The sequence below is a fragment of the Pelodiscus sinensis genome, chromosome 3 (genome assembly GCF_049634645.1).
Source record: "Pelodiscus sinensis isolate JC-2024 chromosome 3, ASM4963464v1, whole genome shotgun sequence".
Lineage (NCBI taxonomy): Eukaryota > Metazoa > Chordata > Testudines > Trionychidae > Pelodiscus > Pelodiscus sinensis.
This window is the reverse complement of record NC_134713.1, coordinates 83,566,072-83,590,909: the sequence shown is the minus strand read 5'-3', so window position 1 is coordinate 83,590,909 and position 24,838 is coordinate 83,566,072. Positions and strand designations below refer to the sequence as shown.

General features: G+C 42.9%; 1 protein-coding gene across 2 annotated transcripts in view; it reads right to left on the bottom strand.

Moving 5' to 3' along the window:
* RFX6 (regulatory factor X6) overlaps positions 1 to 24,838 on the bottom strand; it is a 57,177-nt gene that overhangs the window by 11,568 nt on the left and 20,771 nt on the right. Inside the window, exons 7-13 of one of the 2 annotated variants that reach the window (XM_006123056.4) lie at positions 20,897 to 21,004; positions 15,808 to 15,885; positions 15,603 to 15,716; positions 11,909 to 11,958; positions 8,882 to 9,041; positions 6,770 to 6,914; positions 2,441 to 2,550 (exon numbers count right to left, since the gene is read on the bottom strand). In XM_006123056.4, the coding sequence (XP_006123118.2) occupies positions 2,441 to 2,550; positions 6,770 to 6,914; positions 8,882 to 9,041; positions 11,909 to 11,958; positions 15,603 to 15,716; positions 15,808 to 15,885; positions 20,897 to 21,004 (765 nt within the window). The remainder of the gene's footprint in view (positions 1 to 2,440; positions 2,551 to 6,769; positions 6,915 to 8,881; positions 9,042 to 11,908; positions 11,959 to 15,602; positions 15,717 to 15,807; positions 15,886 to 20,896; positions 21,005 to 24,838) is intronic. The other variant, XM_014573630.3, reaches the window with a different exon arrangement.

Sequence of the window (24,838 nt, the reverse complement as noted above, 5' to 3'; positions counted from 1 at the left end):
GTAAGACAGCAGATATCATAATGTTAGTCTGTAAATTCATGGTAGAGCTACACCTTGAATTCTGTGTGTAGTTCTGATTGCCCTGCCTCAAAAAAGATATTAGAGTTGGAAACGGTACAGAGAAGGGCAACAAAAATGACTAAGGGTATGGAACAGCTTCTAAATGAGGAGAGATTAAAACGAATGGGTCTGCTCCGCTTGGAAAAGAGATGACTGGAGGGTATATGCTACAGGTCTTTAACATCATGATTGATATAGAAAGTGAGCATAAAGAAGTGCTATATACTCCTTCACGTAACACAAGAATATGGGATCACTCAATGAAATGACTAGGCAGCAGGCTTAGAACAAACAAAAGGCAGTACTTCTTCACACAACCCACAGTCACCCTGTGGAGATCGTTGCCAAAGGATGTTGTGAAGATATAAACTATAACTGAGTTCAAAAAAAGAATTAGCATAAGTTCATGGAGATAGATCCATCAATGGCTATTAGTCGAGCTGGTCAAGGATGCAACCTCATGCTTTGGGTGTCCCTAAGCCTTCGACTGCCAGATGCTGGGAATGAATGACAAGGGATGTGTCACCCAATATTTGCCCTGTTCTGTTGATTCACTCTGAAGCATCTGGCACTGGCCATTGTCAGAAGACAGGAGAGTGAGCTATAGGAACCATAGGTCAGACTCAATATGACTGTTATATTATCTGAGGACTAAATTCATCTCTAAGGGCTCTATTAAACACTGTACTTAACAATAACAATATCTAGTTCTTATATAATGCTTTTTATTAATTGATCTCGAAGTGCATTACAAAGGAGGTAAGTATCATTATGCCCATTTTACAGATGTGGACACTGAGAAAGGAAATAATTTGCTTAATGTCAACCCACAGGTCAGTGGCAGAGCCAGGCACAGACCCCATGTCTCCTGAGTCTAATTACTAGATCACACTGTCTTCCCTTAATGTACCTGCTTCGTAAGATGACAGAAGACTTTAGCATCATGAACCATTATATACTCAAACAAAAGTAAGTGAAAACAGTTCCTCATATACTGGAAAGGCTTGATTCAGGATTGGGTGTTTCTCACTATCACCTGAAGCACTTAATTTTCCTCGTCTTTCTGTTCTCCTAGATGCTTATAAGTCACAAGCTGGGATGTCATTTATGATTCCAGATATAATCAGGAACTCTGAATGCACGTCTTGATAGGTAAGACCCAAATTTAAATTACTGGTTTGAAAATATACATGTTTTTGGTAACAGACAAGCATAACAATCTAAATGTAACTGTAAGCAAACCCTCACGCTTATGGTTTTACATTTGTTCTGTAGAAGATTTTCAATTCACCAGAAAAATAATTCCCATAAAATTCTTGAGTAATACTAGTGGACTCAACCTAAAATCACAGAGAGGCACTTTCCATGCTATCTTATATTCATACAAGAAATCCTTCTCCAGATTAGCCACTGCTGATTCTATCCTACCGCTTTATGTTGCACCACAATTAATACTGCACAAATGTCATTTAGTAAGAAACAAATATCTGCATGTTTGAGGACCAAATCTTGCTCACACTCATTTGGGCAGTCCTGCTGATGTCACAAATACAAAGGTAAGATTTGTGTCTTTTATTTATTTTCACATAATTGTGGAAGGACTGATTCCAATGTCATAGTAATATATAACTGAGCTATTAAAGCACTTGAGGTGGGATTTTCCAAAGCAGTGAGATTTGGCTTATCTTGGTCATTGGAGCAGACTCTCAGTTTCAATAAACTGTCATAGGGTATATCTACACTAGCCCCCTAGTTTGAGCTAGGGAGGCTAATGAGGGCGACTGAAATTGCAAATGAAACACGAGATTTAAATATCCCGCGCTTCATTAGCATGTTCCCGGCCAGTCGCCATTTTAGAAATTGACTAGCCCAAAGTAACTGCTCACGTCTACACGCGGAAGTGAAATGAGATTCTGAATTAAAGCCCTTAAATCGAATTAGGTGGTAAACCTCATTCCAGGAGGAATAACAGCTAATTCGATTTAGGGCTTTAATTCGGAATCCTGTTTCACTGCCGCGTATAGACGTGGGCAGTTACTTCGGGCTAGTCAATTTCTAAAATGGCGAACATGCTAATGAAGTGCAGGATATTTAAATCCTGCGCTTCATTTGCAATTTCGGTCGCCCTCCTTAGCCTCCCTAGATTGAACTAGGGGGCTAGTGTAGACATACCCATAGCTTCATTGACTTTTATGGACCAACTGCAATTTACACCATCTAAGGATCTGTCTCATTGGAAACTCATTGTCTTCAGGGAGAGCAGAGTTAGCCCAATGCTGAGTGCTTTTGCAAATCTCATCCTTGAAGTCAGTGGGACTGTTCTTACATGAATAAGGGGAGAGGATTTGGCCCTGACTCAGACAGAGCAATTGAAAGGTACCTTGATAACCCTTTGCTCAACCACAGTATCCAACCATTCAATAAATGATTCCACGGTGGCATTCTTCTTTAGCAGGTCCTTCAGTTCTTGGAACACTGTAATAGAGTCATCTACCATGTAAAAAGGAAAATATGTCGTTGCTCGCTCCACTGAATATGAGAGAAAGCCACTCACCAGTCATTGATAATTTTGTAGCATGGAAAGGAAAGGAAAGAATTAGAGCACTGAAAGAAAAGGAAATTCACCAAGGAAGTGGCTATTATTATTATTAATATTATAATAAAAAGTTCTTCCACTTTACAGATTGTGGGAGACTTTAAGAACATAGAGTTTTTCAACTCTGAAATACTGATATCGTTCATTAATTTCAGGATTCATTTTTGGAACTATGTCTAACCCCAAATGTAACAGGGCAAATAATGGCTTTACCATATTGTAATATGGATGATTGAAACAGTGTCTAGGGATGACTCTCGCAGGGTGCATCTACACTGCAGGGCTTTACTCCAAATAAGCTACACAACTGAGCTATGTCAAATTGTATATCTTATTTCAAAATAGATTATTTTGAAATAGGGAGCATCTACACAGCACTTATTTCAAAATAGAACACTCTTCCTCCAACTTCCCTTATTCTTCATACAGTGAAGGTTACAGGAATTGGAGCTTGACAGTATTTTGACATTATTTTGAAATAAGTTATTTCGGGATAGTGCTAGTTATTTTGAAATAGTGTTGCAGTGTAGATGGTACTTGGTCCTGCCATGAGGACAGGGGACTGGACTCGATCACCTTTCAAGGTCCCTTTCAGTTCTATGAGATAGGTATATCTCCATATATTATATTACCCATAGGCTACGTCTACACTGGCCCCTTTTCCGGAAGGGGCATGTAAATTTCACCAGTCGTCGTAGGGAAATCCGCGGGGGATTTAAATATCCCCCGCGGCATTTAAATAAAAATGTCCGCCGCTTTTTTCCGGCTTTTAAAAAAGCCGGAAAAGAGCGTCTACACTGGCCCCGATCCTCCGGAAAAAGCGCCCTTTTCCGGAGGCTCTTATTCCTACTTTTCCGGAGGATCGGGGCCAGTGTAGACGCTCTTTTCCGGCTTTTTTAAAAGCCGGAAAAAAGCGGCGGACATTTTTATTTAAATGCCGCAGGGGATATTTAAATCCCCCGTAGATTTCCCTACGACGACTGGTGAAATTTACATGCCCCTTCCGGAAAAGGGGCCAGTGTAGACGAGCCCATAGTGTCTAAGGCTTTTCTGACTTCTTAGGTTCTCACAATATATAGAAAATCAAACTACTATCCCTTCCAAGATGCTTCTTTTCTAGAATGAGTTTTGTTATTTGACCAATGAATTACAAGATAATCTCTATGTTCACACGAGTGCTAGTTGAGCAAAATCAGAAAGGAAAATAGAAATACAGAAGAAGAAAGAAAACAAGAAAACGAAAGAGCAATACAATGAAAATGTGACTTAGATTATGAGGCATTACTTCAGAAAAGAAAGAACAATATATATTTTGTTCAACTTGTCATGAACAACGTAACAAAATGTAGAATAACACAGATGCTATATTGCTCTCAATTTTGTCAGCTTTTTGACCAACATGGTTCTTAAATGATTAAAACATATCTTTTGTCACCACATAGTGTATTCAGGCACTGAGAAGATGGCTAAATCCCTTTAACCTGAGACAGTAGCTGCCAGAACAAGTTAAAATAGAAAAATGTGTGAAAAAAATCAAAATTGTGAAGGTGTTTACATTATCTAGTCTAACATTTTTCATTTTAGAAAAAAAGGACTATTTTCAATAACAACAAAAAAGGTTTTTATACAATGTCATACAGCTCTAGTAGGGTATGTCTACACTACAAAGTTAATTCGAACTAATGGACGTTAGATCGAATTAACTTTGATAGGCACTACACTAGCGCTCCGCTAGTTCGAACTTAATTTGAACTAGCGGAGCGCTTAGTTCGAACTAGGTAAACCTCATTCTACGAGGACTAAGCCTAGTTCAAACTTACTAGTTCGAATTAAGGGGTGTGTAGCCCCTTAATTCGAACTAGTGGGAGGCTAGCCCTCCCCAGCTTTCCCTGGTGGCCACTCTGGCCAACACCAGGGAAACTCTATTGCCCCCCTCCCGGCCCCGGACCCCTTAAAGGGGCACGGGCTGGCTACGGTGCCCGTGCCAGGTGCAAGCCTGCCAGCACCCACCCAGCAGACCCTGCACCTGGCACAGATCGAGCCAGCCACCCGATGCCCCCCAGCCCTCGCCCTCTTCCCGGGACCAGGCTGGCGGCTCCCGGGAGCTTGCCCGGGACCGCAAGAGGCGGGCACCCGCCTGGGATAGTGCGGACATCGTGGACCTCGTCCACAACCTCCGCACTAGGCACAGGAAAAAGGCCGTCTAGGGCAGGAGAGCTGCCAGCCTGGCCACCCAGGAGCAGGTGTGCATAAAAATCAAGGTGGTCCACTGAGACCCCCGACCCTGAGCCCTGAGCTTACAATGGCCGTACTGGGTCAGACCAAAGGTCCATCTAGCCCAGTAGCCTGTCTGCCGACAGTGGCCAACCCTAGGAACCCTGGAGGGGATGGACCGAAGACCGTGATCAAGCCATTTGTCTCGTGCCATCCCTCTCCAGCCTTCTCAAACCTTGGGCAGGGACACCACTCCTACCCCCTGTCTAATACCACTCCATGGACCCAACCTCCATGACTTGATCTCACTTCCCTTTAAACTCTGTTCTAGTTCTAGCCTTCACAGCCTCCTGCAGCAAGGAGTTCCACAGATTGACTCTTTGCTTTGTGAAGAACAACTTTCTGTTACTAGTTTGAAGCCTGCTACCCATTCCTTTCCTTTGGTGTCCTCTAGTCCTTCTATTATGGGAACTAATGAAAAACTTCTCTTGATGCACCCTCTCCACCCCACTCATGCTTTTAGAGACCTCTATCCTATCCCCCCTCAGTCTCCTCTTTTCTAAACTGAAAAGTCCCAGTCTCTTTAGCCTCTCTTCATATGGGACCTGTTCCAAACCTCTGATCATTTTAGTTGCCCTCCCCTCTCCCAGCCTCTCTCTTCTCCTCTCCCACCTCCTTTTCCCAGTCTCCCCGAGTTTTGTTCAATAAAGAGAGATTCTATTTTTGACCACACGTTTTCTTTATTTTGTACATCAGGAAGGGGGGCTAGGGAAGGGTAAGTGGAAGGAGGTGAGGGAGGAATGGGGTACAAGCCCCCGATGGGGAGGACTGGGCTGGCTCTGCGGGCTTCTGGGGGTGGAAGCTCTCCTGCAGCCCCCCAATTGCCCCCTCTCCCCAGATGGCAGCCTGCGGCAAGTGCAGCCGGTCTGATGGCCGAGTGCTGTGATGTGCCCAGTGTGGGCACTCAGGGCACTCCAAGCCAGGACTGCTTTGCAAGAGGGGCACCCCTGAGAACTGTCTGTCCGGGGTGGGGGTCGGGTCCCTTTAAGCACAGCCCTCGGCTAGCCTGAGGCAGCAGCTCCACGCTCTAAGTCCTCATCTGATGCCCTGCCAGCACTCCTTCCGGCCATCCTTAATCCCGGTTCAGGGTCCACTTAATGTGGACATGCTAGTTCGAATTAGCAAAACGCTAATTCGAACTAGTTTTTTAGTCTGGATGCGTTAGTTCGAATTAGCTTAGTTCGAATTAACTAATTCGAACTAAGTTAGTTTGAATTAGCGCTGTAGTATAGACATACCCGTAGCTACTAAATGAGGCTAAAATTAAGTCTTAAATATTCTTTCAGATGGGTTTTTTTAGGACCCTAAAGCTGTTCTTTACAATCTAAAGCTTCAGAGGAATAGCCGAGTTAGTCTGTATCCGGAAAAACTTAAAAAACAACAAATAGTCTTGTTTAAAGACTAACAAAAAATGTAGAAATGAGCTGTTACGAGAGAGATTTTTTTTCAAAAACTAATCAGCTATGTTGGCTTATGAGGATGGTGACTCACTTTTAAAAAGAGTTCTCATGACAATTATTGATAACATTATCATGTTCTCGATAGCCATTTTTAAAATGTCTGAGATGCCAATAGCTGACACAAGTGTGTTAACCCATATTCAAGACTGAAATTTACATGCAGAATTTGGTAAAAGCTTCTCTTTTGTTGGACACATTGGGACTGTTTAATAGCTTAAAAAAAAAAGAAAAAAACCTGAAGATGACTCCTGAACTAGCTTAGGGAACTCAAAACCTGTACGTACAAATACATTTTCCTCAGTCTACCTTCATAAAAAGTAATTAAGCAGATAATTCAAATTTATTTTTTGTATTTTACAAACAATCTTACCAGACTTACATTCAGTGTAGACTTCCCCATCAGATTCTATGCTGCCTGAGACTGTGAGAAGAGCTTGAGAACCAATGCTATTCAAATCTACCTTCTCAATATCAGACACCATGGAATTCACCACATGCTGATCAAAGAGGGCTGGCCGGGCAATCTGCAAGAGACAACAGGGTTAAATGCTCAGATCTGCACCAGTGAATAATTTGCGGAAGGATTATGCATTCTTTCCTTCCTTTTTTCCAGACTGAGGAATGATGTGGCTTTTTCACTGATCAGATACCACTATAGGAATACAATTATTTTAAAATTGACGAAACAGAACTGCCATGACTGAGTGAGAATCATTTCAAACTCCGTATTAACTAACTCTTAGCCTTCCCCTTACTTATATATACATTGTTAATACTTTGTTCTACTAAAGTGCCTTCCATCAGAGGCTCTCAAAGTGCTTTTGCAATGTTTCTATTGTTTTCATTTTACATATGGGAAAACTAGGAAAACATGTCCAAGGTTACACATGAAGTCTGTGGCAGAGGCGGGAATAGAATCCTGTGTCTTAACCACAAGACAGTGTTTCCTCGAATACAATACTAGGAAGGGGAAGAGTCTTAGAGAAATCAAGATCCTGAGTCTGACAGCCCCTAAGAACAATGGTCAGTTCCTACAGGTCTGCCTGATTGACAATGTGGGCAGGCCAATGAGGGAGTGAGGAGAATTGGGAGAGTCCTGTCCTCCATGTGAGCTGGATTTGCCTGGGTCAGGCTGAGTGGGGCAGAGTTAAGGTGATAACATGTGCCAGAGCTGAGCCATGCCAGCCAGAGAGAGCCACAGACACAGCCCAGCAGCAGATTCATGCTGGGGGAGTGGGAGGAAGAGCTGCACCCAGAGATCCTGAGACACAACACAAGCTGATCCATGCTAGGAGTGGAGCTGCAGCCGCAGAGCCAGAGGGGCCAGAGAAACAGCTCACGAGCTGGAGACAGCACAGCAGAAAGTGGAGCTGAGGCTGGAGAATGCTGGAGCTGGGTGCAGTGAGGAGCAAGCAAGAGCAGGAAGAACCCTGGGTAGAGACCCAGCATAGGTGGCACTTCATCAGCCAAAAGTTCTTACAGGCCAGACTGGGGAGAACGGTCCTGCCACCCAGAGCAAGCGTCTGACCTACAGCATCCCTGCAGCACAGCCAGGGCCTGAGAAGGAGGCCTGGGACGTACAAGGAACAGACTGTCCTTACATTCCAGAGACATTATGTGTCAGGTCTCTGTGCCACAAAGCGGAGTGATGTGTTTTCCATTATTTTTTCCCTTATTCTCTTTTTAAAAAACTGATTGTTGTATGATAAATTGTATTTGCTTTGAACTATATGTAATCATCAGTGGGTCAAGGAAGTGTTCAATGTGAAGAGAGCATCCTGGAGCAGGGACACCCTTCCCCGGGGTGACTAAATACCAGCCTGCAAGCCAGATCTGGTTCCCCAGGGTTAGCCCTTGGCAGGCCACTGCCTCTATATTTACCTGTGTCTCTGTAGGTCTGAGCAACTGCAGCTTGGCGGCCTACCAGGGATTAACCCTGGTGAAACACCATTGGTTTACTGCCCACCTCTGCCCTAGGTGACGAGCAAGGGTAGGCATTGGGCCCCCAGGAATCCTGGGCCCACTCTTGTTTGGGTTATGAGGACTCTGCCACACAGGAGAGTAGAAGGGGAATCCTCAAGGTCAGGGAGGCCTCTGAGTAAAGGAAGTGGGGGTTGGGACTCAGATCCTTTCGTTAGCCCATCTCACTGCAGTAGTGTACAAGCCAGGAAAGTTCCCCTCAGTAATGGGACCATTCCCCCGCTTCCAATTACATTGAGGAAGTTTTCATTAAGAAAAAGACCATTTGATATTTTCTACTTTGGAAATAAATAAATACCCCTTTATTCCACTTCATCATTTGATTGCCAAAGCACAGAAGGATTTGCAAAGAAAAGTGCTATGGGGATTACAGTGGTATCGCTTTAAATGGTGGTAGACTCATGAGTCCAAAGACTACAGTGGGTCAAAAAATGGGAAGGATTTTAATAAATCTTTCACTCTACAGTGTTTTGTGGTAAGGTAAATTCTCATTCTAGTGTTCAAAACTTACCTGAGCTAGGTGTAAGAAGGAGGTCTGTCGTTTTAGAGAGGAAACAAATCTTCGCGCAATAGGCAATTTTCTGTCTGCCAGAGCTTCTGGTAGATTTTCTAGAGATGAAACAACCCACTGTTCCCAGTTTTTAGCAAAAGTTCTTATATCTGCCAATAAACTATAGTAAAAACAATACATTAAACAAAGGCTAACATCATGATAAAATATAGCACTGCATCAGTTTAAGGGGAACAGTTTGGAAAGCCAAGACCATCAGTGGTATCAGCAATTCAAAGACCAGACCAACAAAAAAATCATAAGCAATATTTCCCCCGGGGAAAAGGAATGGAGAAGATCTACGTATGACAGATACTAGTCCAGTAGTTTTCAGCTTGTTATCATTGTGGGCTGCATATGTGGCTCACAATGTGTTATGAGGGTCACATCCAATACTATCTGTATGGCCTTGGGAGTGTCACATGAGCTGCACCTCTGAGCTGACTGGCTTGCAAGCCATACGCTGAGAACCACCATACTAGTCACATTATTAAGACATTGTTGGAAGGTACTTAGATACATAGGTATAAGAGGCAGGGGAAGGCAATGCCTTCTCAAACTGCTAGTCCAGTCCTGCCCGTACTCAACGCCTAGCCCTCGCACTCCTTCAGAGTATCTTCCCCAGTCTCTCGGGGTATTTGGGCTAGAGGCTTGAGGTGGTGCTGACGACCCTCCCAAGACCGGGGAAAGCTGGGGCTGCGTGCTGACTGCCCTCCCCATGCTCCTGCTGGGCCTACCTCCCTCCCATGCTCTGACCAGGACTCAGGAAGGCTGGCTCCATACGGTCTCTGCCTTTCCTCCCTACCATAATCTATCTGGGGCTGGATAAGCCATATGCCACTCATTAAGAGGTGGCCTGCCTCTACAGTAGGGAAGGGACTTGGTTCCCAAAGCGCTCTGGGCAGCAGATTCAGAGCTTCAGGCAAAGGGAGGGGGCTTAGGGTTTGCTTCACCCAGTCCTAGGTTCACTCACTGCCCATGCTTAGATATTGCTGGTGATGGGTGTGATCAGGGGCGGATATAGGGCAGGGCGAACGGGGCAGCCGCCCCGGGCCCCGCGCTTCAAAAAGCCCCGTGCATGCGCCGTGGCGCCACCGCGCATACGCATGGCGTCACTGCGCATGCGCCGTGGCAAAGGGGGGCCCCGCGAAATTATGCTGCCCGGAGCCCCGCAAAACGGTCATCTGCCCCTGGGTGTGATGCAAGAACCTTAACACTATTCTGTAAATAGTGTAATTTAAGCCTTCAGCTCACAAAACAAGCATATAACCTATCTGCCTCTCCAGCTGCTGACCCATCTATTCGTCTCCTTTTGTTCTACTTCAGATTCTCTCCCCAAAATGGCTCCTTTGTGCCGCTCATGTGGTGCAAAGGAGATGGAATCTGGCATTAGGGGCACATCTAGACAACGGGGCTACCCCGCGTCTTTTAAACACACCCGTTATTTCAAAATATTTTTCGAAATAACAAGCGCACTATTTTGGCATTCCTGTAACCTTCGTTCTACAATGGTAAGGGATGCTTCAAAATAGCACATTATTTCGAAATGTGGTGTTGTGTAGTCAAATTTCAAAATAAGCTATTTCGAAATACAATCGAAATAAGATACACAATTTGCGTAGTGCAAATTGTGTATCTTATTTCGAGTTTACAGTGCTGTGTAGATGTACCCTTGCTGTCCAGCGGAGAGCTCCCTTTTCAGCTGGATGGTCTAAGCTAACTCTTGAGATGTAGGCCACAGCAGGAGAATGGCAGAGATGTACATACTGCTACCTTTAGTGCAGGGATAGCCAACCTGTTACAGGCAAAGAGCCAAAACAGTGGTGGACATAGCGCAAAGAGCCAAGGGAAAAAAGTTGTTGAGCAAAAAAAAAAAAAAAAAGGAACGCTGCTCCTTTAAATGAAAACTCTAGTTTGGGTCCCATCGGCCAGCGCCATCTTGCACCCAATGAGCAAAGGTAGCTGGGGGCCCTTTGTAGGGGTGCAAGGTGGCTTTGTGAGTCCTGGGGTACACTTCATGAGCTGCACTTTCTGCAGTGAAGAGCCGCATGCGGCTCGCAAGCCACAGGTTGGCCACCCCTGCTTTAGTGTATTAGCTCGAGCAGAGCTAGTGGGACTTCTTATATCTATGTTAGGAAACACATCTCCAAGATACTGTGTAGATATACCCAGAGGGATTATACTCATCTGGTATAAATTAGAGCAGGCCCTACACCAGTAGTCTCCAACCTTTTGGGGCTGCTGGGAGCCCGGGGTTGGGGCCACACTTGCGCCATGTGGTATGCCCGGGGAGGGGGCTGCACATGCCCTGGGCGCAAGAAAGGTTTGGGCTAGCCCTGGTCACTTGGCGGGCGCATATAAATGCCTGGCAGGTGCCATGGCGCCCGCGGGCGCCACGTTGGGAACCACTGCCCTACACTGTCATATTTAAGGCTTTGGCACCTAGTATAAGGGTCATAACTCGCTCCTTGACAGCTCTCTCCTCACCACTCTCCTAGGAGCTTGGTGCAGGAGAAGATCTGGCCTATGGTGTGAGTAGTGATAATGGGCCTGACCTTTAAACCCTCCATCTTGTGAGGAGTCCCACAGATTTCATAGGGACACTCACATTAATAGGGTTTGCCAGGCTGGTTCCCATCACTGGAAATTTTAAAATAGCATCATCATTCAGCTTGGTTTGATTAGAGCTGCAATGTGAAAAACAGTAGCAGGAACAGAAGGCAACACAACAGTAGAGCCAGATTTTAAAATAATTTGGAAAGAATACACAGAGGTCTACGTCTATAGATGTCATCAGTTCAGATTGCATTTTGCCCTGTACTGCACCACTTTAGAAAGGTTCTTAAAATTAATGTTGTGACTGAATTATAATTTCCTAAGCTTAGAATTCTATTATAACATTAGCAGTTTATTGCTCGTCTCTCTGGAGCATGTGATTACCTAACATTTCCCAGACTATAGAGTTATTAGTAATTGTTAAGAACCCACCTTTCTGGCATTTCTTGCATTGTTGCAGGAATGAGGACATCTGTGAGGACCTTGATCAAGGTAACAGAAAATTGTTTAACATTTCCTTTGTCAACATATTCATACAAAACCCCCTTAATTTCTGGGAAATGTCATTCCTATTGTAAGTTCCTGGAGGGCATTTATGTCTCTCTGGATTTTTCCTCATGTCTCTCAAGAAAAAAATCCAGTAATGAGAAAAGAAGCAGGCATTAAAAGAGAAGTTTTTTTGTTTTGTTAGTTTTGGATATTTTAATCTAAGTTGAAGGCTCACAGCATTATTACTTTTTTTTTAATCTGCTGCCTTTATTCTGATCAAGGGAGGCACACCAAGTTAGTTACAATAATGCATTTCATAGAGATCTGCTCCAGAAATGTCTCATAAGAACATAACAATGGCCATACTGGGTCAGACCAAAGGTCCATCCAACCCAGTATCCTATCTGCCGACAATGGTCAATGCCAGGTGCCCCAGAGGGAGTGAACCGAACAGGTAAATGATCAAGCAATCTCTCTCCTGCCATCCATCTTCACCCTCTGACAAACAGAGGCTAGGGACACCATTGCTTACCCATCCTGGCTAATAGCCATTAATGGACTTAACCTCCATGAATTTATCTAGTTCTCTTTTAAACCCTGCTATAGCCCTAAAATTCTCTTGGTTTTTTGTCACATCCAAGATTATTGTAGTGGAACCAGATGTCAGTGTAAAATCCAACAATCATAGCACTATGGACAGGAAGGGTGGTTTGGGGGTAACAGCATTAGCCTTGGACTCAGACGAGCTGGGCTCAATTTCTGGCTCAGTCACAGATTCTTTTTCTGTCCTTGTATGAAATGGGGCCACTGTTACTTCCTTTCCCCACCCTCTGTCTCTCTTGGCTATTTAGATTCTTTGGGGGCAGGGATTCTCTCTCACAATTTGCCTGTGGAACACTAAGCCATGATCCTATCTAAGAAATAGCTTAGGTACATGTATGGCCCCCATTACTGCAGTATCTGAGAGTCATGCCATTTTTAATGTATTTATCCCATAACACACCAGTAAGGCAGGGAAGCACTGGGTTTTACAGATGAGGAACTGAGTCAAAGAGAGACAAGGGGCGCGTCTATACAGCCCATGTCAGTGAATCTCTGAGCCTGAATACACAGAGTGGGCTCACTCTATGGCACTACAGATAGCTCTGTAGACACGACAACTCAGAATGGAGCTCAGGTTTTGAAACTGAGGAAGGGGCGCTGGCTCCGGGACTTGCTGTGTAGAATACTCTGAATGACTTGCTTGCTGTCACACTGGAAGTCTGTGCTGGGTAAAAGACTTGAACGTTCCCAAGTCCTAAGCTAGTGCCCTAAGCATTGGACCATCCTTCCTCTTGTATGGGTGAAGCCTAGAGGATTTTCAGGGACTGGTGCTGGTTGAACTCAACTTCAAGTGCAGACTTGCGCGTGGGGTGGGGGAACAGGACATTAATCACTTGTTGGAATAATCAGGGTGAAACAGCACTGAATATCATCCTCTCAGATAGGTTTTATTAATCTGGCTCAACACACAGTCTCTTAGTTATAATAAAACTTAAGTTGCTTCTACTAATAATTTTAATGATATAATAATACCGTAAATACTAGCTTATGTTTGCCGCTTAATATGCTATGATATAACTTTAATGATATAATAATACCGTAAAATACTGCTCTGTTTGCCGCTTGATATGCTATGAAATGCTTTTCTTCTTACTTAATAGATTGTTTTCATATTTTTATTCCGCCAAGAAATGAAAATGAATTACAAGAAAAGATTCACTGGTAAGTAGGCCCAACCCTCTCCATAAATACATTTGCCATAAACATTTCTTTTGATGGTTTCTGACTTGCCAGTACTCACTTCATTTAATCCACATGCAACTGTGAAACCTATCAAGAAGATAATGATAATCCTTTGTACTCATGTGATGACTCTTATCTGAGGATCTCAAAAAGCTTTACAGTCATTAATTAAGTAAGGGCCAGATTTCCAAAAGAACTCAGCACCTAACAGATCCCACAAAGATGTCTGAAAGTGGCTATTTCCATTTCACAGGTGTTAATCTGAAGCAGAGGGTGTTTCAATGCCAAATGCTAAGGGCCCCTCTCAGGTCTGGTCTACACAAGGTTTTAGACTGATTTAACTCGGGTCATCTAAAGAAGGGGGTTGTGCCCATGAAAGCTCATGATACCATCTACATGTTTTGTTAGTCTATAAAGTGTTACCAGACCATTTTTTTTAAGTTTATTTTGATTAGGGGGGTGACTCTTTTTGCCAAAATAGTAAAAATCAATACAAGTCATAGTGTGGCTATCAAAATACTGGTATAAATATTTTTATCCAGGTCCTGGTGTACTTCTTTGAATAAAACCTGAACAAAGCCCTCAGGATTTGGTCTTAAGTGACCAATTTAGTGATGTCTCAGAGAGGTAGCCGAGTTAGTCTGTAACTTTAAAAACAATGATTAATCCTGTGGCACCTAGAGCACTGGTCTACAACAGGGAGTTATTTTGCAATAGCTCCCCTTATTTTAAAATCAAAAGCAGAGCAACCACGCTACCAAGCCCATTATTTTGAAATAAGGGGCTGGTTATTTCAAAATAATAACTCCTGATTTCCATGAACAATAACTCTTATTTTGAAATAATTATTTCAAAATAGCGTTAGTGTGGATGCTCCACTGCTACTATTTCGAAATAACTACTCTGGTCATCCGAAGAGGTGGGCTGTGCCCACGAAAGCTCATGATACCATCTACACGTTTTGTTAGGATATGTCTACACTTGCCCCCTAGTTCGGACTAGGGAGGCAAATGAAGCATACCGAAGTTGCTAATGAAGTGGGGGATTTAAATATCCCACACTTGATTAGCATATTCGCGGCCGGTCACCATTTTAAAATGCCAGTCGCCCGATTTAACTTGCCATGTGTAGATGCGGTACAGTAGTCCGATCCAAAACCCTTCTCTCGAATTAACTGTTACTCCTCATTGTTACTCCTCCTGCAATGAGGAGTAACTGTTAGTTCGAGGGAAGGGTTTTGGATCAGACTACCGCGTCTACACGCGGCAAGTTAAATCGGGCAACCGGCATTTTAAAATGGCGACTGGACGCGAATATGCTAATCAAGTGTGGGATATTTAAATCCCGCGCTTCATTAGCAACTTCGGTATGCTTCATTTGCCTCCCTAGTCCGAACTAAGGGGCAAGTGTAGACATAGCCTCAATCTTTAAAGTGCTACCAGACTATTTGTTGTATTTTAAGTTTTCTCCCCAGAGTCATTCAGAGTAATTACTCCCCAGTGCTTACTGGGGTTCTAAGTCGAGATAGCTCTTCCCCATTAAGGGAGCCTGCTTCGGACTAATTTCAAGGCTTCCCTGTAGTGTAGACACACTATTTTGAAATAGTTATTTCAGAGTTATTATTTTGAAAAAAGTTATTTTGAAATAATTTCCTAGTGAAGGCAAAACCCACTTCTTCAGATGAGCTTGTGTGAGCTAGTGAAGTAGTTGCTGTTTTACAGAGGTGTGAAGGAGAGGGGACAGGATGTCTTGGAAATTTGATTCTAGCTGCTACACTGTATTACCCAAACACCCCCTGTTAAATAGTGGAACATCAACTGAGATTATCCACAAAAGTGAATGCTGAGCACACCTTGTAGAGTATTGAGTCACAAACACAGAAGATGTCGATGATAACAGGATTTTCGAGGAGAGGAAGAAGGTGGTCAGGCATTCCTTGCCAAAAGTGTAGTAAGAAATGTGGAATCTAGAAATGGAAAACAAAAAACAGAGACAAATAATGTCTTTTCTGCTACTGATGAATATATAATCAAGAATGTATATTGAAGCAGCCTCACCTCTTCGAAGTTTCCATTTATTGCATTGTCAAGGACACACTGACAATGTGTTTTGTACATCATAATAAGGGTATCTACCTGTTTTGGAAGAGAGAAATATTAAATAGGATTTATTAGCACTCTCCTTTAGTGCTGTATTAAAGTAGATTTCTGCTGTCATTTGCTTGCATTTCAGTACAGTATATAAACCTTCTAACATGAAAGGAATGAAAGTGCATGACCTTGAGAAAACTGGGGGTACAGATCTGGAAGTGATAACAATAAAAGAGGCACCCTACTCTAATTCTGCATCAACACTTTTAGGGCCCAATCCTGTAACAGTTGTGAAGAATATATCTTGAAAGTTTACATAGGCAGTGGCCACTTTACCCAAGTTATGTGAAGTATACCCATATATTTGAAAGTAGGGTTAATTCCCAAGCATAGTGCAAGTTAATCATTAGGCTACTATAGGCGGCTATGAGTGTTTTGGGACATCACTGGGTGAACAAATGTGAAAAAAAGCTGTCAGCCACTGGGTCAAAGTTTAATCATCATCATTCAAGAGCAAAGCTTTAAAGAGCAGTATTTTTCTTTCAACTCATGCAACTCATTCATCTCTAGTGTATTTCTCCTTAATTTTACTGGGATTATAGAGATGTGAGTGAGAAAGGAATTTGTCCCAGTGTCTGAAAAATGGGTAATATTTGTAATTGGAGTTGTGCAGAACATTTGGAAAGAAATCTAGCATTAGATAAATCATAGCCGATCGTTCAGATTCAGAGAACATTTGCTAAGGGTTGTGAACCTTTCCAACATACCAAGACCCGGGTTAAACTGAGGTGTTCATGGTTTCTGCACATTTTTGGTATACGGAAGAGGGGAATGTGCCAAGAGAAACAAATACAAGCGATGTATATAGATCACTCTGTGAAATGAACCTGCTGACTTTCACACAGCTATGGCTGTAATTATGACTCTGTGAAAAATGGGGGAGGAAAGGGAGAGTCAACAATGTAAAAAAATCAAATTTTGGAAAATGCCAACGAACTTTAGTTGTAACACTTAATCTAACTTCTACACCTTCAGAATATCCACTCACTTAAGTTTCTCAGCATTTTAACTATTTTGTAGGTTTTTATAGCAGCTCCCATTACCATGATATCTGAGGGTATGTCTACACTACCACCCTAGTTCGAACTAGGGTGGTAATGTAGGCAACTGGAGTTGCAAATGAAGCCCGGGATTTGAATTTCCCGGGCTTAATTTGCATATTGCCGGGCGCCGCCATTTTTAAATGTCCGCTAGTGCGGACTCCGTGCCACGCGGCTACACGCGGCACGGACTAGGTAGTTCGGATTAGGCTTCCTATTCCAAACTACCGTTACTCCTCGTGGAAGCCTAATCCAAACTACCTAGTCCATGCCGCGTGTAGCCGTGTGGCACGGAGTCCGCACTAGCGGACATTTAAAAATGGCGGCGCCCGGCAATATGCAAATGAAGCCCAGGAAATTCAAATCCCGGGCTTCATTTGCAACTCCGGTTGCCTACATGAACCACCCTAGTTCGAAGTAGGGTGGTAGTGTAGACATACCCTGAGGTACTTCTGCATATTCCGTTCACTTTAAAAACCTAAAATGGGTGGCCTTATTCTATCCACTTCAGATACTATTTGAGCTCTGTTCTGGATCTGTAAACATTTTCATAGAACTCCAGCTATCTTGGATGCAATATTTGTTTCCTCCTTGTCTTCAAGAGTCAGACTGTGGTGTATTGGTTAGTAAGATTATGTCAAAAGAGCCAACACAGTGCCCCTGGTTTAAGCCATGGTTTTGACATAGTTATTACGTGGCTATCTCCATCTACAGAAGGTGAATTGTATTGTACTGCAGGTCTTTTTAACTACAGCTATGACCCTGTCTACTTAAGATGTTTTCATTGGTTTAACTTAAACTGATTTAAACTCACAATACTGGGATGGCAGGAATCATAGGCTAGGGAGGCTGTGCCTTCCCAAACAGCCAGGTGTGGCTCTGCCATACTCTGTCCCCAGATCCTCTCCTGCTTCTTGATCTGTGAGTCAAATCTTCCCATATGCCATGGCCCCAACTTGAGCTGGGAACAGGGTTCCCTCTAAGTTGCGTACCTGCATGGCTGCGTACTAAAAATTTTAAGTCTGCCCACCTCATTTTCAGAGCTGCACAGTAGCATTCACCGCTCCCTTCCTGATGGATCAGAAAGTGAGTGGTGGTGGTGATGGTGGCAGTGGCATACAGCTGCCCTTTTGCTCTGGCTGGAGCCGGCATTCGTGAGGTGGGTGAGCAGGGATAGCCTCACTGGAACAGGCCATATGCAGCTGCCACTTTGCTCCAGCTGGAGCCAGGCACATGAGGTGAAGCTATCCCAGCCTCACCGGCCCCCATTCCAGAGTTGGTGGGCGGGACATAGCCTGGCTGGTGGGGCTTTATGGTTGGAGGTGGCTGTTGCTGGGGTGGCCACAGCCAGAGCCACGTGGTTGGAAGTGGTGGCTGCTTGGGTGGGCCCGGGGCTGGGAGCGGCTGCTGGGGTGGCAGTGGGTGGAGCCCTGTGGCTGTGGGGCGGTGGCTGCTTGATTTGTAATGGTCATAACTGGAGAATAGAAAGCATTAGAGCAGTTATTGAAAAACCTGAAACTGGAATTTTTATTTGCAAGAAATACAATGGCATGAAAATTCACTCAGTTGCAGGATATTAAGTCACTAATGAGAATTAGAGTATTAGGCTCTAGGAGGCAACAATGCATGATTTCATTTTTGCTAACCTTGAGAACAGCAGCAATTGCTTTTTGCCAAGGAAGCCATTTCTGCCACCATTTATTTCTGGTGTTGTGTTGCAGCGCAACACAAGTCTAAGAAAAACAGCCTATTGTTCAAACTTTGCAGAGGGGGAAGAGTGGGGGGTGCTAGAGGGACTGACGTCTTTTAACCTTATCTGTAACTGATGGCATGATACAGTACATTGGCACTTAGGGTCAGCCATAATAATAAGGATGTTTGGATGGAAGTTCTGATTTAATAGCTCTTTTTATTTTTTGTGACTGGGAAAGGGCTGTTTTAGGATTCTTTCTTCCATCACACACACACACACACACACACACACACACACACACACACACACACACGCACGTTAGTAACCAGTGGGTGCCATGGTGACACATGTCCGAACAAGCGCACGTAACCTCAGTATTGGTGCACAAGACAAAACTCAGGCTACGTCTAGATTGCAAGCTTCTTTTGGAAGAAGCATTTCTGGAAGAGAGCTTCTGGAAAAGCTTATTTTGAAAGAACGTCCACACAGCAAAATCACAACGAAAAAGTTTTAGAAAGATAGCGTCCACATTGATTGGATGCTATCTCACATTTAAGTTGTGATTAGTATGGATGGAGTGGCCACCAGGGCACCTGTGTTATTTCCTGGAGGCCTCTTCTTTCGAAAGAACTCCCTCTTCTGCATCCACATACACCTTTTTTCTAAAAGAGCTCTTTCGGAAAAAGGCTTCTTCCTCGTAGAAAGAGGTTTACCGCCGTCGGAAAAAACCCTCAGTTCTTTTGACTTTCTGTCAAAAGAACTCAATGGCAGTGTGGATGCAAGTATTGTTTTTCCAGAAAAATGGCCATTTTTCCAGAAAAACGCTGCAGTGTAGACACACTCTCACTCTGCTCACGGATGGAAAATCTTAGAAGGAACAGTGGCTCCTTCTAAGCACCTGCCCTTCCAGCACTCCCGGGCTGGAGAGGGGTCCTCCGTGCATGCTCCCCCAGTGCTCCGATGCTGAGGACAGGGCTGGGGCTGCACTACCCACTCTCTTGGTGCTATGGGGTGGGGGGGGGCAGAATCACTCTGATGGTCGGTGCTATGGGGTTGGGGGTGTTAATCTGGGGCAGGGTCCTGTGGCTACGGCAGGAGGCTCTAGGCTCCAACAGGATGAGGGAGGGACGTGACTGGGGGCTAGTCTCCCCTATTTAGTCACTACCTAGAGAGAGAAGTGTTTGGGGTTTTTTGTTATTGTTTTTACTCAGTTGTTACAAATGATGAACACTGAATTTTGTTATTTATGTGATATTTACATCTTCTGCATGTACAAAGGCTTCCAATGCCTCCACTCCTTTCACTCTTCCAGAACAAGTAGGTAGGATCCTACTAAATGCTTCCCCTGAGGTGATGTGTCAGAAGGGGAGAAGGGCACTGGAACAGCCATTCACGGGCTATTAAGGACTCAGAAAGCCTTCAGGGACTCCTAATATTAGTACAGCAGCCACCAACTTGTCCAACACTGGCCTGAACCAGCAACTTTCAGGTTTACAGTTGTACTAAGCTCTGCAGTTTACAGCCCCTGTAACAAATTTATATCCTACATGGATCAGACACGTAACAAGGTACAACCCATGCGTTATGTAAACAGAACTGTTTAAAATGCAGGCTGGAATGGGGTAGTATTGTGCATTAACTTTATAATGTATTCTGGGTTTTTCAGTTACGTACTCCATCCATTCAGGAAATACCCTCGGACTTATGTAACTAACCAACAAAGCACAGACTTCCAATACTGCAGTCAAATATGCAATTCATACAATATTCTGAGAAAGAATTACTCACTATAAAATTCATGAATAATTTCAAATAATCATCACATATGGTACGTCGTGATTTATTCAAAGATAGTTGATGAAGAGGGAAGTTTGGGAAAGGTAAATGTCACCTAATTATTTGTTGTGAATTATTTGCTCCAATCTAATCAGTAAAAATTGACTTTAAAATCCAAAGGCATTTGGAATGAATACAGCTCCCAACTATTTGTTTGTTTTGCCCTCCCATTGTTACATACCATCAGTTTGTAAAATACTAGGTCAGTTAATAGGTAAATAATTCAACCACCTTTCCAATGGTAAGCCAGTTAATCGACATTAGTAAAGGTTTGCCCCTTCTATAAATCAGTCAACTCTGTTTGACTGTAGACATTTCTGGCTCTTTCATGTCAATACTGAGATCCTCAAGGGCTGAATAAGATATGGAGAAAAGTTCTCTGACAGTTTTTGGTCTGCAAGTCAAGAAACAGCATCTCCCATTTTACCTTTTCTTTAGAAATGCACCCTTGAAGCACAAGATGTTGTGCACTGGGGAACTCTGGAAGGAGCGTTCCAGTTTTGGAACTAAGGGAATATTTCCTAGTGAAGCCACCCTGAAATGTGTAAAAATACAGTAGAATTAGAAATAGGTAATATTTCCATCATCACCACCAATGAGTATTCAACTGATGTTATATCTCACAAGATTCCCAAAGGTTCCAAAATTTTGGTTAAATTCATATAATTCTTCTAAAATCTGAAGGTTCAGTAAGATACTTAAGAATGTGCCTAACATTAAGCACAATCAATTTTTGCTTTTATAATTGTACAAACCTGTAATCACCTCCACTGAATTCATGGAATTCTATTGGCTTCAAAGAATTGACACTAGGTTTACTAGTCAAAGCAGGCTATAATCTCTTGTACTTAAATGGACATACCTACAAATATATACAAAGTTCTACAAAACCAGGAGATCACTTTGGGCCAACTTCATCTTTTTGCAATTCCACTGACTTTAACAGAGTTATATCAAAGATTCATTAGCTGGAGGACTTCTTACTCAGACTCCTGTAACCCTCATTTTACAAGGAGTAAGGGAAGTCGAAGGAAGAGTGTTCTTCTATTCACTTCCTGCTGTGTAGACAGAACCAAAAGCCAAATTAAGCTATTTCAACTTAAGTTACACAATTGACGTAGCTGAAGCCGCATAGCTTAATTCAAGTTTTGACCTGCTGTGTAGACGTGCCCCAAGACTGTTTCTTCTGTTCACACTGGCTAGATAAGTGAAAGAACAGCTTTGTTGGTTGCTCATTTTGGAGTTAGGCTGCCGTTAACTTATAAAGGTTCCCAGAACAGTCTAGCTTGCATACATGTGATTCTCATTTATTCATTCTCAGGAACTGAATTAAGCTCTGTGCCTTCTCCAGTTTTCAAATGGCAGTGACCTGTGGCTTTGGTTCCATCCCTGCTGAAGGCAGTGGTGTCTGGAGGTGTGTGTGACTCCAGTTCATTACAAATGCACAGCCAAACTATGCATCAATTCAAGAGCCCAGTGGCAAATGAGTGTTTTGCTTGACTGAGGTCTCCCAGACTGGGCTTGAAGGCAGGAAGCGAAGAATAACTCATGCAGCTTAAACGCCGGGATAGTGTAGAGAGACAAAACATACTTTTGGCCAAGACACCAAGATCAACTCTCTCATACTAAAAAAAAAAAAAAGTAGTATTGTGAGACTGTAACAACCACAAGAGGTTGTGATGCCAGGTTTACATCTCCTTCGAGGATAGTATTCTGAGGAGCACAATGCTGCCAATTCTATCCTGTGAGATCACTGTTTCAGTACTGAATCAGCTCCCCCCTGAATCTTCCAAAACACTTTATTCAGTTTCTAGGTGTTTCCTACAGATGTCCCATTCAAGCAGCGACCTAACTTAATCTTGCAAGCCGTGGAAGGATCACAGTCAAAGGTAGAACAGGTGCTGGCTGTGCCTCAAGAGGAAAGTTTTAAGGGCTAAAATACAGACAGCAAATGCTGATGTAACCCTTTCAGGTTCAGAATGACGTCAGGTGGAGATAATGAAACAATAACTACACTGCGTATTTAGATACGGACTGTATGATAAACATGACAACCCTACGCTTCTCTTGTTTGCCATAAAAACCTGCCTGCCTCAGCCCACTTCTCAGCACAGACAGAACAGTAGCACCCTGTATAATATGAGGTATGACGTTAATAAGACTGCCTAAGCTTTACTACCGATACTGCAGTACACTTATTGCTGCATTAGGAAATCTCATGAGGCAAATGAAATGATAGTGGTCAAGATAAATGGACAGAATACATTCGGTGATATGCTCCTGACTTATTGAGCCATGTTTGCTCACATAAGGCTACATTTACACCTGGTAAGGCTGCCTGAACAAGTCCCCGTGATCCATCTCTGCCTCACTTAGTCCTCAGTACACAGAGCCTTGCACAGGCCTTTTGCAATGAGAGGAATTCACCTCCATGGATCCATTCATTCTGAATCGGTTCCCCCAATCTCTACAGGTTCTGGTCAAACACATGTAAACCCTAATTTGAGAATGTGAGTGGTACCTATATTGGTCTTTTTGTAGCCATCTACATTAGGGATGTGAACAGGTCATATTTAACTGGTTAACTGATTAACTGGGATTTTAACATCTCTACTCTACATATGGGCGAGCTTCATCCTAGCATGATTTAGCAAGTTCCATCGGTGTACATAAACACACTGCAAAGAAATACAGAAAGCTGTATAAATCTGTGTCCGCTGAAACTGATGTAAAGATTTCAAAAATCTAAGTCTGTCTCAAATTAAATACATTCAGAAAAACAAGAACTGAAGCTAAGTGTTGTCCACTATTTATTTGTCCTGTTTTTTAATCTTCTGACTGACATCCTCACACTGATTTGTTTCTTTTGAGGCTGTACATTTGCATTTGGGAAACATTAAATTCAGATTTTAATGAACGCTCCAGATTTCCAAACAGTCTTTACTTTATCATTAAAAAGCAAAACAAAAAGCAAGGAATGACAGACATATGTTATTTGAACAGTATCTTGCCTGTGCCATCAACCTAGTCAAACACAGATAAAGAGCTAAATAAAAGAAATGATAGAAGTTTAAATTCTGTATTGACTTAAACATTAGACAGTTAAAACACTGTTTTGAGTCAATATTTCTGCAGTTCTACAATTGCCTGTCAGAATCAAGACTTGTTTTTAAATGATAACAGGAGCAATCTGGATGCCTTCATTATGCAATTATCCATTAAATGTATTAAAAGCTTTGATTAAAAGAAATTAGCGCATAAAAGTATTTTTAGGACAAACATTTGCACAATTTCATTGTGTTAATGTACTTATACAACTGTGTCCCACTTCTAGGTCTGATATTTTAACCCATTGCCACCTGCCCTTTCATTCTAATACCATCTGTTTCTAATGGCTATATAACATTAAGATAATGAGAGTAATATTATCAGCCTAATTAACCATGCAGACTCTAATGGCACACTAACTGGTTTAGATAACAGAGTTTGCTGATATCTTCTAATACAGAAAAAAATACTAAAAAATGTGATAAAACATACCAGAGGTAAACAATATGCCTGGCACGCAATGTTCATCCATGTCAAGTTTCATTTAGTCTGTACCTATAAGGGTATGGCTACACTAGCAACCCTAGTTCAAAGTAGGGTGGCTAATGTAATCATTCGAACATGCAAATGAAGCCCGGGATTTAAATATCCCGGGCTTCATTTGCATTTTCCCGGGCGCCGCCATTTTTAAATGCCTGGTAGCTCGAACCATCTGCCCGCGGCTACACGCAGCACGGGCTAGGTAGTTCGAATTAAGAGTGTTAATTCGAACAACCTAGCCCGTGGCCGCGGGCAGGTGGTTCGAGCTATTGGGCATTTAAAAATGGCGGCGCCCGGGAAGATGCAAATGAAGCCCGGGATATTTAAATCCCGGGCTTCATTTGCATGTTCGAATGATTACATTAGCCACCCTACTTTGAACTAGGGTGGCTAGTGTAGCCATAACCTCAGATTTTTAAAATCTTTTCGATGTTTCAATATTGCTGGTGAGAGTGACACTTCATGCAATCACTATAAATCCTTTCTGAAAAAACTAATGGGACAAAATGCCCCAGGAATTTGTAGAATGTCCATCATGAGAGATTTCTAAGAACAGGTGAGACAAACACCTGCCAGGGATGACCTAGTAATTAGTCCTGCCTCAATACAGGGGGTTAGACCAGATGAGCTCTAAAGGTCCCTTCCAATCTTGCATTTTTATGATTCTATGATATGTTTAAAGCAGTGAACAGATATATAGTTCTAATGGAAGGAAAATTGCAAAATTTTCACTAAATCCTATCTGGCCACATTTGGTTTCATTTTGTTTAGAAAGTTAACT